At 45.9% G+C, this 16,893-nt stretch overlaps 1 protein-coding gene across 2 annotated transcripts; it reads left to right on the top strand.

The window, feature by feature from the left end:
* The first annotated feature begins 2,940 nt into the window (after positions 1-2,940).
* On the top strand, positions 2,941-16,682 carry LOC135914424 (uncharacterized). Of its 2 annotated transcripts, none has more exons than XM_065447264.2 (8): positions 2,941-3,074; positions 4,546-4,685; positions 6,439-6,764; positions 7,769-8,090; positions 10,915-11,072; positions 14,094-14,200; positions 15,768-15,842; positions 16,349-16,682. In XM_065447264.2, exons 1-8 carry the CDS (start codon positions 3,059-3,061, stop codon positions 16,441-16,443), a joined length of 1,239 nt encoding a protein of 412 aa, XP_065303336.2. In that variant the 5' UTR covers positions 2,941-3,058; the 3' UTR covers positions 16,444-16,682. The 2 variants fall into 2 exon arrangements, with proteins under 2 accessions (XP_065303336.2, XP_065303337.2); XM_065447265.2 differs by having other exon boundaries at positions 10,915-11,063.
* The last annotated feature ends 211 nt before the right edge of the window (positions 16,683-16,893 follow it).

Below are 16,893 nucleotides of genomic sequence, written 5' to 3' on the forward strand. Positions count from 1 at the left end.
ACGTTAAGGTTAGGGTACTCCCTTGTTTGTGACTCCAAGCGACAGCTGCTTCCTTGCCAAGGGACTTGTGCGGCGGTGGGTACTACTTCCTGCTGCCTCTGTAATTGTCTAAAATGGCCGATTTTTGGATTGTAAAACTTTATTTGTCCAACAGATGTAGGGAAGGCTTTAAGTCTTCCCACCTAGACGACGGCCAGGAGTCCTTGGACCCTAGCGGCGATTTCGAGTACTCTCGGGGTACAGGCGAGTCACAGCGGTGTTGGCACACATGTTGCTATCGACGAACTAAATAAATTCGCGTTGTATGCAGAAATGGCGGATGTCCAGGCATGCACGCGACTGATATATGGTTTCATCCTGCTTTTATTTTCATTCTTTTGGCGTAGGAGTATGAACAAGGCCACAAAGTTTCAGTTGACAGTTTGCGCTTGCAATGAAATGACGTTTTTCCGCGCAAGAGATAATTGTGCGTCGGTACCAAACAGCACGAAATAACATGTGCTGTGGGTGCGCGCTTGATTCATTTGCCAGTGCCGAGCGTACGTAGTCGACAAGGGAACCAGGTCATAAGACAGAAATGGCGATGGACGACAGGGTTTGATTTCGACAAGCAACACAGGAGCTACGCGTGACACCTTAGTGGTGCGGGAGTTAAAAGCTCGGCACACGAGCCGCTATCCGCCTCTGTCAGATTGCGATGGCGGATTGCGGCTCCAGTGGCTGGGAAATTGTGAACGCGACGACAGGCCTAGTAAGCCCAGCGCCGTAGCGCAGGGAATCTGAAGACAAGCATCGTTCAGATCCCACGCACTGTACGAGTCGCTCTAAGAGAGAGTCTGATGAGCAGGCAAGACGAAGTGGCGCATCTCGTCAAGAGATGCGCAGCCACTTGGGTGACGAACGCCCCGTGCACCCGTCGGCCAAGGCGGTGGAGAAACGCGGCACGGTGCCACCGCCGAACACAGCATCTAATAACCCCAGTCACATGGAGCATTTTAGAACGCGCATAAGCCCGATAGGGATCGAATTTCTCTCTTTTTTTTATTGCGATATCAATTATGTGGACACTCCAGGCGGACTTCTACAATGGAGCAGTGGGAGGCACAGCTCGCCCGCTCCGACCTGGCAGGACAAAAGTCCTTAATTAGCCAGGTCAGGCAGGCGGCAGAGGCCAGTGGGGCCCTGGACTGAGAGGCTCCGACCACCCCTCCTTCAAATCTTTACAATTGCAATAAAGTTTCTCTCTCTCTACCGACGGCGTCGCCGTCGCCGTAGCCGTGAGGTTCCGTGTGAGTGAAAGCGTGCGAGTGCGCCGGCGAACGGTTTTGATTACGATTGCCTGCTTTGCGCAAGCTGTCGGAGGGATCCGATCGCAAATTCAAGTCAGATTGGGCTTGATCGCGATTGAAAGTGTCCCGTGTGACTGAGGTATAAGCCTCTGGACGCCACATGCTCTCGCGTGAGAGCACGTGCGTCTGAAGCGCTAGCTGTCGTTGGCACGAGATGAGTATGCGTCCAATCGAGGCCACGCACTGCTCCGACCCCGAAAACGGGAGAAAGAGCCAAAGAAAGCTGTTCAAGTTTAATCAAAAATGGGTGGCAAAGTATTTATCTCGCATCCACTACCAAGTCACGAACGGCAGCTTACGGACTACATTAGAAAGGGCATAATCCATATAATCTATCAGTACTAACCTGTGGCGCCAAAACCTGCAGAAGAACGAAACCTTGGAAGGAAGCAAAGAACAGTGCAGTGAGTGATGGAATGAAAGTTAGCGGGCTTAACGTTACAAGAGCAAGGAAGACTGCAGTACCAATTAAACGGCAGACGCAGTTAGCTGACATTCTGGTCTTATAATAGTTGTTCTAGTAGGCGCTCTTTCCGTCTGCTTCGTTTTTTTTCCTGTGTTCGCTCTCTTGTACACACAACTCTTCCTAACATAGCCATGCACCAACTCGCCCAGTAAGAAGTATTTTTCAAGCTGGTCTTATTCAAGAGGCAGAAGGCTTTCGCTTGACAAGCAGTGCGCAGAACCGGTTGTCGTTTAGAGAAACACGTGGTGGCGTCTTCAGAGCACAATAATGTTTGCCAAGAGAATTGAGAGGCACACTCGCGTGTGGAAGAGTAGGTGACGCGTCGACGGTAACAGGACAAGTAGCCATAAATATTAACACTCCCACCAAAGAAAAACAAAACGGTTTGCGTCCCTCTCGGCGCTCGCATATGCCGTTCATCCTAAGGCAGTGGAAGGGGAATAAAATACACGGTCGAAACAAGAAGAAAATGTGTTTTTTTTTTTCAACTACGTAGTGGCTACAGAAAGCTTGACGTGCTGAAGCAACTTTTTTCTGCAATATTACTGCAGCTCTCACTTACATCTTACCATTGCGTCTACACCGAAACTCAGTACTCTCACTTTATGATGAATATGAATAGCTTTATGATGGGCCTTTTCACATGTATATGTGCGGAAGCTTTTATTATCAAGTTAGCGGGAATATCAGGTCTTTCATTGTTGGTTTTCACAGCTAATCTTGATCGATTCCCCCTCGTGCATACGTTATCATTTCCCGTAGATGGCAACATTGACAACGAGAGACAATACAAGCAGTGACAGAAGCAACAAAATTAAATGTGTTTCATTTTCAGGCTGGACTAATTTTTTTAACTCATCCGATTCATAGCCGATCTGCTATAGTGGGCATGATCCATTCATAAAGGCAAACCAACTGATATATCTTAACGTGACACAGAGACGACTACGTGATCAGCATAGAATGAAACATTTATAGCGCGCTCCACTTGGCTATATATAGGGCGAAACGGGGCGTAAGCGTCACGTGCCTGGAGTCTTGGTTGAAACCCTGTAGCGGCAGCTGTGTTGCCAGCTGAAGACATATCATCAACCACCCAACTATACGGCCAGTCCCTGTGTGAATGCGCAATCTACAGATGACAGAAAAACTGAAGCATGGTTCAAGGGTTTAAGGAAGATGAAGAAGAAGACCAACGGTTCGTAGCCGGTTCGGTTCGTGTCGTCTCCCTGTGAGTAAAGGAATGGAACAAAAACAGCGTAAGTATTCTTATTTGCTCGGTACCACAAAAATCGCGTTTAACAGCTTGTACTTTTCGCTTTGACTACAGCTGAATTCCGAACAGGCGTATAACGAGCGACGTATAACGTTGTCAGTAGCACAAGTACACGACCAGCAAATTTTTTTCGCAGGAACATCAATAGAGGATAAAGTTCGTTTCATTGGTGTCTGTTATTACGGCGCTAGGAGTTGTAACCAGCGCTAAAAATACAAATGAACAAATTGAGAGGGAAGCAAGACATGACGTTAGACATCAACTGATACTCTGCGCTTTCTAGATGAAAAACGATAAGTTGCGCTGAGCCCAGACTTAGGTAAGCAGCTTCGAGTTACCTTTCATCGTAGGCACGTAAATATAAGACATTCATGTAGAGAGTTTCTTGCCTGATCGGCAGTTTCTTTTGTAGCTGCGACGGGACGCTTACACGTTGCTCTCTTGCTTTTTTTGATGTAAAAGACTTTCGATGCTTTTTCATCTACTCGCTTAAGAGATTCTCGGAGCACACAAGAGTTATTTCTAGACGGCCGCTGTGCTGTGGCTTCAACGTAAATCATGTGTCCCGTTCATTTTATTTGTCTGAGTAACTGTGATGCTCCAGCAAATGCACTAACCGAGTTCGCTATCTCAGTGTCTTTCAATACGTTACAGCAATGACCAATCCACACTGAAATAATCCCTTATCAGGCTAACGTTTCGTGGGCTTAACATGTCTTTCATTGTCTGCGGCACCAGAAAAAGGTGATGCCAGCCTGAGGTGAGAGTGCTGCTGACTTCAATTTGCATTGAAAGCAGCAGAAATGGTAGATGTTACTGGCACTACCCAGTAATATGCTCTTTTCCGTGTTATGAGTTTCATCCGAATAGAAGTAAAAAAATTTTGCTGAAACCATCGACAATGATCCTCAATTCAAGCGAATGGTCCGAACGAACGCACGAACGAGCAACCGAGAGAGAGAGAGAGAGAGAGCAAGAGAAAGAGCGATGGAACGTTTTCCTAAAGCCCCTTGATAATTTACGTTTTCCTTGCCGAGTCCGAACAACAACCATCGACCGACCACCGAACAATCACGAAAACGGCCGAAAAAGCCAAAAGAAAGCTATTCACTTTAAAATAGTTAATAATCGCACAAGAACGCCTACACCAATGTCTTGCAAGACTTCTTGAGACGCGCCATAGACGGTGGTTGTCTACGGCACCTAGGAACGTGATGTTCGCTAAACTGTTTAGAACGCTCGCGAAGATCCCTTCGATTTCGTAAACTACAGTTTGAGAAGACACGTCATTGATCAAGACAAATTCACACAGGTAAAGCCACCAGTCTTACACTTTTCTTTTCAACACCTGCATCTGAATAAACCAGAGATGTTGCATAGTGGCTATTATTCGCTGTATGCCGGCATTTCTGTGCTGTCAGTATTTTCTGTACATGTGCAAGTCGCGTGTGCAGCTGATGAAGACAAGAAGGATGACCCACCCAAAAAAGAAGGAGATCAGAAAGAGGGCACACCGCGGTCAAACCCAGCCCAGCGTGACACCCTGCTGACCAAAAAGATAATCAAGGGCCTGCTCGGCATTGTGTTCTTCAGGGTACGTCCTTGGGGATCACCTTAGGGGATCGGACCTTTACGACATGCATCGTGAGTGAAGTTAGAGGGACACTAAATAGAAGGAGCTCATCAAGGTACGCTTTCAAAACTCCTAATGTCGTCAGTTTCCGTGTAATGAGGACTGAATGGTTTACTATTACAATCGAAAATGCAGGCCATAGTTGTAGCTTTTCTTTTTTTAATTTTGCTACGAAATTGTACTGGTGCGTCAGTGTGACGTCACGGATTACAAACTATTTTCTCGTATTTAGGTCATCGTGGATCAATAGTTCTTCAAACGTGCCAAGTTCAGCGTTTGGCTCCTAAGGGTAAAATGTAGTCCACCTTCATCGGTGACTTGTTAAGTGGCCCCGAGCGCACGTCGTCCAAATTTGTGACGTCACGGCGAACTGGCGTGGTAACTCGAACGCCGCCACCCGTCTTGCGTTAATGCGCAACTCCCTGATTACAAAGCGACCTTTAACTGTAAAGAGAGACATTTTTCGATATTGTAGAAGGATAATATATTATTAAAGATGAATTTAATTTTTCTCTTCAGCGTCCCTTTAAACTCGGCCTATACTTTAGCTACTGCAACAGTTATTTAACGCGTTTCATTGCAAATTATAAGTTGTGCAAATATTTTGACCACGTTGATCCATATGCTCTGTATCTGCAGTCATATACCATCATGCATGAAAACCAACTTGTATGTTCTCATATAAACCCTTATGATCATATAGGTACGGGTCTTACGGTTATGTTACAATAGGGATAGTTGGTGCATATAAACTGTTCCGGCCAGCATAAGGTTACAGAGGGACAATTAATTATGTCGTCCCTGTATGCTGGCCGCACCAGTACGTTTTTCACGCTGAGTGCCTGTTACTTCGCCCGTAAGCCCCACCGTGGTTGCTCAGAGGCTGTGATGTTGGGCTACTAAGCCCAAGCCCTGGGAGCCCTGGGATAGAATCCCGGTCACGGCGGCCGCATTTCGATGGGGGCGAAAACACCCATGTCCTTAGATTTAGGTGCCCGTTAAAGAACCGCAGGTGGTCCGAATTTCCGAAGCCCCGACTTCGGCGTGCCTCATAATCAGAAAGTGGTTTTGGCATGCAAAACCCCATAATTTAATTTATTTAACTTCGTCCTTGACTCGTCGCGTGATGGGCCTTTTACGCACAAGCTTACCAGCGCTGTCTGTGAAATTGGCGAGATTAGGCCACCGAGCTGGGAGAGTGAGCGAGCGTCGGAGGAGGAGGGTGCCTGGAGGTGGAGAGTAGGAGCGCGCGCCGGAGGACGGAGGAGCGTGCGGTGGAGGGGGAGAAGGAAGATGGTGGAGCGTCGAGAAGGTGTCGTAGGTGGAGGCGCGCTGGGTTCACCTCTTCTAGCAGTTACTACGGTGTCTATGTGCGCTATGGATGTACCGGGTTCATCTGGAAATCGACAGGCCAAGCGCAAAGCGAGAAGGATGGAGGAACGACGCAAGCGGCGGCAGGCTGCGCTTTAGTCGACCGACCGCGATGTTGTCGGCAAGTGCTGGGCACGAGCTGAACAATACCGGCAAAAGTCGCGGGATAGGCGTGCCCAGGAGACTTCCGAAAAACGTGATAGGTGGCTTGCGAGAATGCGGGTGTGTCGGGCAAGATGGCTTGGCTTAGAAACTCCGGAACAGTACTCATACGCTTGCGCGTAACCCGCGTCCACGAAGTGAAACGTCACTATAATTTTGTATCCCCGCCTTCCTCTCTCAGCATCCGATCGTGCCTCCCGGTTGCCCGAACAGCCCGAATCGACTTCCGTTGCCACCGCCGCCTTGCGGCTTGCGGGCGCCTGCACCCATGGGCTGGCCACATGCTGCGCCAAGGCGAGCCGCTCGCGCAGCTCCAACGCGCTACCGCTGCAGGTCGCCGCCGGCGCTGGCGCTGTCTCGGCGTCCTCAGTTTCGTCGTCCCGGGCTGCCAAATGCGACGCCTCAGCTGATTTGGCCCAGCAGGACACGCGGCTGCGTCCGGTGCAGGGAATCCGTCGGTTCCCGGGTCTCGAGGGGGACTTCGACCGACGCGGCTCCCGCCACCAGGTAACGGGTGCTAGACACGGAGCAACAACTTGACGTGACGTTGGGCTACTTGGTACTGCTGTACTGAGACATAATGCAAATATTTATGAAATTAAGAATTGGCATCTACTATAGTGTAAAGCGAAGTTACAAAGGAAGCCCAAACGGATATCTCTTTCTGAGAAACCTGCTTGGGTTTTCTTTGTAGCTCCGTGCTAGGCTGAGTGAAGGTTCTTTGCGGGATTGCACAGAATCGCTTTGCCATATTCAGTGCCTCTGCACTTCGAGATATCAAATAATTTCCCTTTGCTCAGCGAATTTCTAGTCTCCTGGTTTGCTCAGATGGTAGAGCGACCACCAGGAATGATGTGAGCACCAGTTTCGATTCCTGGACCAGGACCAATTTTTCTTCAACTGCGAAGATTTTTGCCCCAGAAAGCAGCCCAGATTTCATTTGTAGCTTCAAGTTGCACTCGAGTAGATGACCTTTATTTTCCCTTTCATGAGCCTTCCTCCATCTTGCGAAATTCCGCAGGCCTGATTGGCTTATTCAAATATTTGCACTTATTTTCCATGTCAAGGTGTTTATTTTAGCTTTACGTGATCGGACTGAGCAAGGCTTCGGTTGTTATCACTTTGGTCAGTTCGGAAGTTCATGAGAATGAAATGGTTTCGGAGAGTGCCTTTTTGGGCCTGTTCGTAAACAATGTTTAAAGACACGAAATTATCGTAAAAAAGAGGAACGACAAAGGCGAAGAAGACGCCAGGGCAAGCACTGGAATTACAACTCTGGCCAAAGCTCTATTTTCCTGACATGTACACGTCCTGTCCATATATTTCACTTCATCCTTGACTGTTTTCTCCTTTGGTCTGTCCGTTATGGTCCTCACGCCTCTTAGCATTTCCAAACTACTGTGCGGTTCGCGGCGCTAGGTAACTCTAGCGGCTAGGAGATGTAATTATCGCCAGCGTTAGCGCGGCATCTCATGATGACAATGCATGCTGTCTATTTGGTCTCCTCGCAGTACGGTAGGCACCACCATGGAGCCGGAGATCTGCGCCGGTCCGGGCTCTGCTGGCCACGAATCCCAGGTCCTGGACTCCAGCGGCTTCTGGGTCCCGCCGCCTTTTGCGATACCTCCTGCACCAGTGGGCGCGCCTCCTCCGCACCAAACGGGCTCCACCGGAGCCAGAACCGAGGGTCCCGCATGGCCGATACCGCAGCGCGAAGGCATCCAACGGTCTCGTGCCAACACGCGTTCATGGCCTGGAGGCCCCCTTCATTGCCAAGACAGCGTGCGCAGCCCTTCGCAGAAGAACTGTGGCGCCCCGCGACGTCGATCACGGGTACGATTACCGCTGAACGTGTTTGGTCCACAAATGTAAACATTAAGCTTACGTCAAACAAGACCGAGCGCTGAAAACATCAAAACACTAAATAACGTTTAACTTGACGCGAAATAACAGTCAGGTTAGTTCAATCGGGTGAAGTATCTCTTTAGGATTTGATTTACATTTACTGGCGAGACCCTCTTTGATTACTGCCGGATAAAATGAAGGACATAGTTTCCATTTTGAAGTTTTGCAATCGAGTCGCCGCAGTGATATCTTATCATGTCATAAGTTTTCGAATGCCTGCGCCATGTTTGTTCAGAAAATATCACGAAAACCCATTAATTGTAATCATCATGTAATACCCTCGTAATGAGGGCCTTTGGGGGTATTTTGAATAAATAAATAAATAAATTAGGGTTTTTGGTTCGTTTAGAATGCCCTGTCAACCTTCTTTTTTAATGATTAGACTGTAATATAGTCCCGCTAAGTCGCTGTCCAAATTTTATGCCATCACGAAGAGCTAGCACCATAACTTGAAGCCTGTTGTTTTTCATATTTCTGGAGTGTAGTTTACAAATTCAATTTCAGCTAACTTTATCGTAACCTATTTCCTTTATTACTTTGCTTCAACTTTATTTATTTGGTCTACTTAATTCAACTTTCTTTTGTTGTACGATACCTCCAAATTTGTTGTGCATTTGTCGATGTTAGAACGCCGCAATACAGATGCACACACATGAAACTCCCAACATCTATTTAGTATAACCAATTCTCGTACGTATTACAGTAACTAAGTCATGGCTTATAATGTTCCTGTTAGATGTAACACACATTTGAACACAAGCGGCTTTACTAAACGGCAGCTTCACTGTCGTATTTCTGCTACCTTGCTACTGAAACTGCTTGTTTAGGATTATGTATATAACGTGGATTATGTGAACGATAACTGTAGAGATGTCCTGAAACTTGTTGGTTGCAATATGACTACTGTACAGTCGTATATATATATATATATATATATATATATATATATATATATATATATATATATATATATATATATATATATATATATATATATATATATATATATATATATATATATATATATATATATATGTGTGTGTGTGCCAGAAATAAAGCAATTCTTGGTCCGGGTAAATATTCACAGCGAAGTAGACGCGCGTATGAAGCGGTTTATTGATATTTCGGCCGGTGTCCGGTCTTCATCAGAAAGATTCTGATGAAGAATCTTTCCCTTCTTTCACCTTGTAGTGAAGCGTGGTTATCGTACTTAAACCCCATAATTTAATTTTATTAATAATTAAGTGGTAATTGATTTGGACAGAGTCAAGCTGCAATCGCGGATTAAGTTTAGCGCCAGCTGATCATCCAGTCTATGTGTGGCCAATAAACGGATAAATTATTCATTTGATTGATTGATTCCTCTTTATTACCACTTAGAACGCGTCGCATACATGAAAGAGAAATATAGAATCAATCTACATTTCTAGCACATATTCAAAAATTGCGACATCTTATACGAAAGAGAACTTTGTTACAGATAAAATCATAGATGGTTAGGCCTCTCGCGCTTTCCGGAAATATCGGCGACAAAATAGTGTGAATTGGCTGCAGTGGTAACAGTGGAATTAATGAAAGAAAAGAACAGCAATTACTTTCTTAAACCGGCATCAACAGACATCTAAACAGAAATCAAGAGTCAAAGCAAACAAGTGACATCGCACTGTGAATTAAAAGTTTAAAAAAATAGATTAACTATCAAGGAAGTGCCTCTGCTAGGGTGACCCGATGTCTAGATAGCGGGGGGCCTGTCTTTATCAAAGGTAGCCTGGCTATCCTCGCAGGTGTTAATTTTAGTGGTATGTGGGGCGTCTTCGCGTGGTGGCTGCGTCTATCTACATAAGAAGGTACTAAATGTAGTACCTTCTTTCTGGCAGATGCAGTCTTTGAAATCCTGGACCGTGTGCCGCAGTTTGTGCAACCATGACAAACCAAGTATGCAGTACATTCCTTGCACATCACGTTGGCTCTTTTCGCTGGATTAAGCTTGTTTTTATCTAGTGAGAGTGCTACGTTTCCTTTGCACACATTTTTAATCATGGAATGTTTTCAGTTCTTCCCTATATATAGTTAACTATATAGCTATATAACTATATAACTGTATAACTATATAACTGTATAAATTTGGAAGCGCGAGAAGCCTGACAATCTATGATTTTATCTGTAACAAAGTTCTCTTTCGTATAAGATGTCGCAATTTTTGAATATGAGCTGGAAATGTAGATTGATTCTATGTTTCTCTTTCATGTATGCGATGCGTTTTAAGTGGTAATAAAGAGGAATAAATCAGTGAAATCAATAATTTATCCGTTTATTGGCCACACATACAATGGATGATCAGCTGGCGCTAAAATTAATCCGCGATTGCAGCTTGACTCCGTCCAAATCAATTACCACTTAATTATTATTTCAATTATATTATGGGAATTTAAGCACGATAACCACGCTTCACTACAAGGCGCCCCCTTCCCCTTCTCCTCCCCCCTGTTGTGGGGGACTCCGAAATAAGTTGCACCACCTGAGGTTCTTTAACATGCTTCTAATTGTAGGTGCACAGACGTTCTTGCATCGGCCCCCATAGAAATGCGGCCGGCGCAGCAGGAACCGAACCGTCGTCGACATATATATATATATATATATATATATATATATATATATATATATATATATATATATATATATATATATAGTTTTCTGCCGTAAGATAAATTAATAAGCTTCAGTCAAGCGAGCAATCAATCAACTATTGCAGGAAAGCCGGGTGTCGGGCGAAGCTACTTCCGGCTCTGAGCGGCACAGCGGCGGCAGCATGAGATCGAACCATGCAAGGGAAGGCAGCCCAGAGGCAACGACGGACGGCAGACCTCGAGGAACGCGCTTCTCGGCGATGGACCAGAACCGGCGCGTCGAGTGCGCAGTTTTTTTGTTTTTTTCCGAAAGCTTTGATTTCACGGTCCACGTAGCTGGGTAGTATAAGACGCACGGCATGTGGGAACGGGGCGTTCGAAGGACCGGACTGGCGCGTTCCCCGCTCCTGCCATGTGGATGCAGCACAATCATCCAGGAGAACGGAGGGGCAGTTAACCACCTATGTATACCCTGCCCCTTTTAAGACTTACTGATACACATTTTTGAAATTCTAGAAGCTCTACCATATGTTTATCACGCGTAAAAATGCGGTACTCAGCAATTATGAAGGTTGGGCAACATAAGACATTTTAAATACGAAAGTCTATCTCGAAATGCTGGACCTGAAGCAGTCTATGTTACATCGTGACGTGAGGACACCTGAGCAAGAAACCCAGTGACGTAGTGTAGAAATAAGGCTAGGTACGACGACGTTGCTCAAAAAAAAAAAGCAAAAGCGCTGCGCGCGTGTCTTCTGAATGCACTCGCGTGCGGCAGTCGCGGCAATAACAGGAACGGAGCGAACGCACCGGTATATCATGACTTCATAATGCAACCACCTGCTGCTTACTAAAACCATGTTTGGTTCGTTAAAACAAATGTTATAGTAAATTGTTTAGGTCGCACTGATGCTTGGCAGTGTTCTCTCTGCGACATGGTATGCTCTAAACATTAGAATTAAGGCTTGGGTATTCGCATAACGCAAGAAAACTTTATTAAAAAACAAGATGAAACTGTGGCTTCGTTATTTTTATTAAAAAGTGGCAATAAAGAGCACAACTAAGCTGAGCTTGGTGCAGTATTCATCCAGGACTTAATTTGCATATCGTTTTTGAAGGGAACGTTGATTATCAACGAAGAAATTGAAGGGCCTCGATTGCCTTTTTAGATTTTGCGCCTGGAGCTCAGGGAACAGGGTTTCTTACGATATTACCTAGAGGAAAACCTGTCGCCACCACCTTTGCGAGTTCCCTTATTGGCAACGTGCCGCTATAGGATATGAGTGCGGGAGGCATGTCTCGAGCGTGGCTTGGCATAAAACATAGCGATGACTGCGATGAGGTTTATTTCTTAGAACGGAGTTTCCATACACAGTTTGCATTCGCCCCAACCACATCCTCCAATAACGTTTACTCGTACATCACATAAGTAAACGCATAAAACAAAAAAAGTCGCAGTTTCGCTCGAAGGGCGAAGCATTGATTGTGATAGTAAATTAGTAGACTGCTATACGACGTAAGATGGTAGTTTTATGGGATGAATAAACTTGTAAACATTCGCTTATTAACTAAGCATGGAGTCACGCTCGCACAAGCACACATGAATACAACTCACTCGATGACCGCGCAACCTTGCTGTCAAGACGCTGGACAGAGGAAGCGAGGCAGCAGCAGCGAGCGAACTGACCTTCGTGCTGCCTCTCACTTCAACGCGAACTAAGCGGCAATAGCAGAGCACACACAGAGCTATTAGCCCTCTGTCCAACTAGACAATGTACACACCGCAGATCGCTTTCAAGATAGGGCCCGGGCGGCCGCACCATACGCAGCCGCTGCCGAAGTAGAACGACTCCCTCCACCCCCCCTCCCCGTCCCTGCCCTGCGCCAGGTGCCTTGCGCGCGACGGAAGACGGCGCGCTTCCTGCCCACTTTCTTCCCTCGCGCGCGGACCTCTCACGTTTTCACTCGCACATACAGCATACGGCATGCGGCGGCGATGTTATCGCCCTTGAACTTTATACTGAACACCACAACGACGGCAACGCCGACGACAGAAATGCGCCTGGAGTGTGATAACTGCTATCACAATAAAACAAACGTTAGAAGATTTAAAACTGATGCTCAGTGAACGCCGACGTGGTCGCAGCCTTTCTTCCAACTTCAGCCGCCCGCGCAAGTACTGGTGATGTATGACATCTTTGTACAGACAAGAACGATTTCTCCTGTTTAAGTGAAAGTTTTTTTACATAATAATACAGAAAAAAATCATATTAGACATCGATTCAGTAGCGATACGACCACTGAATGCTGGTCGTCACACGGGGCCATACATGTCTGCGTGGTGAGCAGGCTCTCCGGGAAAACGCAAATCCGAACCCTCCCCCCCCCCCTTTCCCGGCAGCACTACACAACCAAAAACGCAGCAGCCAGTGCTTCCTCTGGGTTATAAGAAACTCTATGCAGGGGGGGGGGGGGGGGGTACGTCAGCACAATGCTCCATACGACGCGGTATTTCAACACGTTTCGGCCGTTTATTGTTCAGAAACAGATGTCAAAAGCGACTAGGACGAGTCTTTTTCTGGCTTCGTTATCTGTTTTTTTTTTTGTCAGTATGAATCTTTGGTTCACTTAATAAGCAACATTATTGTTGCATATTTGTAAGCTATTAATTTAGAGTAGACGCAGTACAAGTGGCATGAGGTAACTAAGAGATAGTGCAGGAGCTTCAAATACATCGCTCCTTTTTTTTCCCCTTACTTATGAAGGATTTGACCGTCGTAAAACTGATGCTTCTAGTATTCCAAAAAGTTCCAGAAGACACTCTATCAATTCATCTTAACATTCAATTTACGTGGCCCTATAATGACGCCACAAATGCTAAAAATATATAGCTAAAAGTTAGATTTACGCACTGCGACACTTGTTTAAAGGGTACCGGAATAATTTGCGAGCATTCGATCATTTCCTCTTGACATCTAGACAAAGATAGGCAGACATTATAAATAAGTATGGCCGTACATATTTTTTTTCTCTCGGAGACAGTTGAATAAAACAAGATGCAGTGTGAGCTATCGTCTCGCCAAGTATATCTGCGAATCCACGAAACACACTAAAGAAATTATGACTCCAACTTCGCTTGAAAAATACTATATTCGCTATGAAGGTCCACTCTCGCCGCTATGCAAGAGTGAAATCCGCCAGCTGAAAAAAAAAATGAAATGACAAAATTGGTAGCGGTAATTTGCACATTATAAGATAGAGGATAGAGATAACGGTCATTATTTGAGCTCGTTCTTGCCTGCAGAGCCACGAAGGATCGCCGCCTGGAGCTGTCGCCCGTGTCGTACGTGGTCTTCGTCGCTGCCCTGGTTCTTACCGTTTTTTACATCTACGTGGCAATGTTCATGCCAGGTGAATTGCTCTGAATTGAATTTCTCTTCATTCGTTAAGCGACGTGATGAAGAAAGGCTACGAGACGCGGGTCTTCTGGTCACGTGTCAGTAACGGACATTGTTTGTGAAATCTGGCCCTCAACCAGGCTTCTCTAACCGACATAGCACAATTGGTTTTCAGCAGAACGTGCTGACACGTTCAGAAAGGGGCAACAACACACGCTGCTGGAAAACAATTGTGCTATGTGCAACCAACGAGCTCAGGCAGACACTATTCTGTAACTAAATTGATCGTTTCGTGTCAGATCAGTAGGTACAAAGATGCGTTTTGTGTCAGAGATAGGTGACATGATAGGTGAATATCTTCACTACCATTAAGTGATAATATGTAAGTTAATGTTCCTAAGTGCAAGCGGGTATGCCTTGTTGCAGCCATTGGTGAGCGAAACATGGTTCAGAGCTCCCGAATGACAGCTAGCTTTAATCAATGGTGGCCGAGCTGGAGGTCGGATGGAGGTCGAGCGATGGAAATTGAGGCTCCATGGGCACAACATCAGTCTCGCATGGATTCAATGTTGTAAAGGAGACCTGAAAACCGGGCCTGAGTCCACTTTTGAATAAATATGCTTTTGCCACCACCACCGAAGAATGCCCGCCAATCCTCCGCCTCCCCCCTTGGGTGGGAGGAGGGGATCAAATTTGTGGACTTGTCGTGGCTCGCCTTCTTTGTTTCTTTTATTAGAACACAAGATGATATACAAATCAAATACTTCGTCAGCCCACCAAAGCAATGGTGCTATTGAGCGGGACTGGGCAGTGTTATGGCCCTTAATTATTAAAGGTATCGACGAAGGTATCGATATGGGCTTGTTGCTCGGTCATCATCGAAAGGTATCTGTATAGCGCAAGAAAGCAAAGACACGCTTGTCTTCGTCTTCGTTTCTTTTTGTGTCCTTGTTTTGTTGCGCTATACCTTTCAATGGCGAGTGCTATGCCTGAGCAAGTAAGTGCGACGGGTGGTCTACGACTTGACATTGATTGCGGTCTTTTCCTCCTGCTGCGGAATAGTTTAAATTGTCCACCTTGAGCAATACATTTACAGTGTCCTTGGGTGGGTAGCGGTTTTCTTACCCCACCTTTAATAAGCACTGACAACGGCTTTTCTCCTTGTACGCGGAAATTAAATTCGCAGTTCGTTTTTTCTGCACTTGCCAAAAGAACTTAAAAATGTCTCACCTGTAACAGTGACGCTGTAATTCAGACACACATTAGAATTCTCGTATAAGAAATAGGCATGGGCAGGATATGTAATGAGGAGGGAAGATAACCGATGGTCATTAAGGGTTACGGACTGGATACCAAGGGAAGGGAAGCGTAGCAGGGGGCGGCAGAAAGTTAGGTGGGCGGATGAGATTAAGAAGTTTGCGGGGACAACATGGCCAGAATGAGCACATGACCGGGGTAGTTGAAGTATGGGAGAGGCCTTTGCCCTGCAGTGGGCGTAACCAGGCTGATGATGATGATGCTGATGATTAGAGCCTATAGTTTAGGAAGCGGCTAACCGAGATACTTGATGGCTTTCGCAGAGAATGTATTCCTTGGAATGCCACGGGATGCCGGAGGCTCCAGGCAGCACGCAGTCGCCGTGGCAACGACCACAGGTGCGTTCCTATCACTGCTCGTTACCATGAGCACTGGCTGCTGAACGGATGCATTTAAGAGCTTAATTTTTCAATAACTAAATTTTGAAGTCAACCTGCGAATAATAAACATAGAGAGTGCGACACAAGTGCTTTATTTCGACTCTTTTCCCAAGAGACATAACGAAAGGTAATATTGTGTTCCGATATCTCGGATCTTACGCAGGGTAATCATGAGCACAGATTTTCTTTACGTCAGAGCTAGAGAACTACGACCAATTTAAAATTAAAAGATAAAGATTTCCGTTATCGGTGTACTTTCACATCACACTGTAGTGTGGCAAAAGAGATAAGTGCTGATACGATTCGGGAAAACTAAACGTCCTTCTCTTATGCTTACACAGCTAGGAATTGTTATAGTGATCGTGACAGTGATAGCTCGAATTGCGTATTGCCAATATCAACGTCATCGTACCGCATTACCTCCAGTTTATAAATCCCAGATTGAATACGTTTCTGTTTTCCAGTTTTAACCGCAAACGAGACAGACCCCTTGCCGCCGGTCACCACTGACATGCTGAAGAGGACGGCGCGCAGGAAGACGCGCCGCCGAAGGACGTGACACATTTTTCGTACACGGTCGTCTAGATTTCAAGACTTCCACACGCTGTGCCCCCCTAAAATGCACGTTCCACACACATATATTCATTGTCGTGGTGTAACCGCAGCCCGTTTCCACGTATTACTGAGTCATCTCACCTGTCAGAGTTTTGACCCCAGAGGGATTGATAAATTCTGTCAATAACGCCCATCGTGTGACAAACTAATGTGTGGTTCTCTTTAGTACATGTCCATACTTCAGTCGTCTCTGGTTTCATAGATTCTTTCTTGTTTATGGCGTCCAGAATCTCAGAAGTGTGGTCTTATAGTGTTGATTTACCGGTGTACAATATAACCTAGCCCAAGTGTGTGGGCATCATAAATGTCGAGACTGTTGCCTTTAGTCATGGCTGCACTGCCCGCCACCACATGTGTGTATAAGCCAATATTTAGCTTCCTACGCACTTCCATT

Source organism: Dermacentor albipictus, chromosome 6, assembly GCF_038994185.2.
Source record: "Dermacentor albipictus isolate Rhodes 1998 colony chromosome 6, USDA_Dalb.pri_finalv2, whole genome shotgun sequence".
NCBI lineage: Eukaryota > Metazoa > Arthropoda > Arachnida > Ixodida > Ixodidae > Dermacentor > Dermacentor albipictus.

What these genes read in the sequence shown, in the direction of transcription:
- LOC135914424 (XM_065447264.2), top strand. An exon ending in CGTGGCAATGTTCATGCCAG is followed by an intron (nt 14,201 to 15,767) that starts GTGAATTGCTCT and finishes TGGCTTTCGCAG; the next exon opens with AGAATGTATTCCTTGGAATG. An exon ending in CGCCGTGGCAACGACCACAG is followed by an intron (nt 15,843 to 16,348) that starts GTGCGTTCCTAT and finishes TCTGTTTTCCAG; the next exon opens with TTTTAACCGCAAACGAGACA.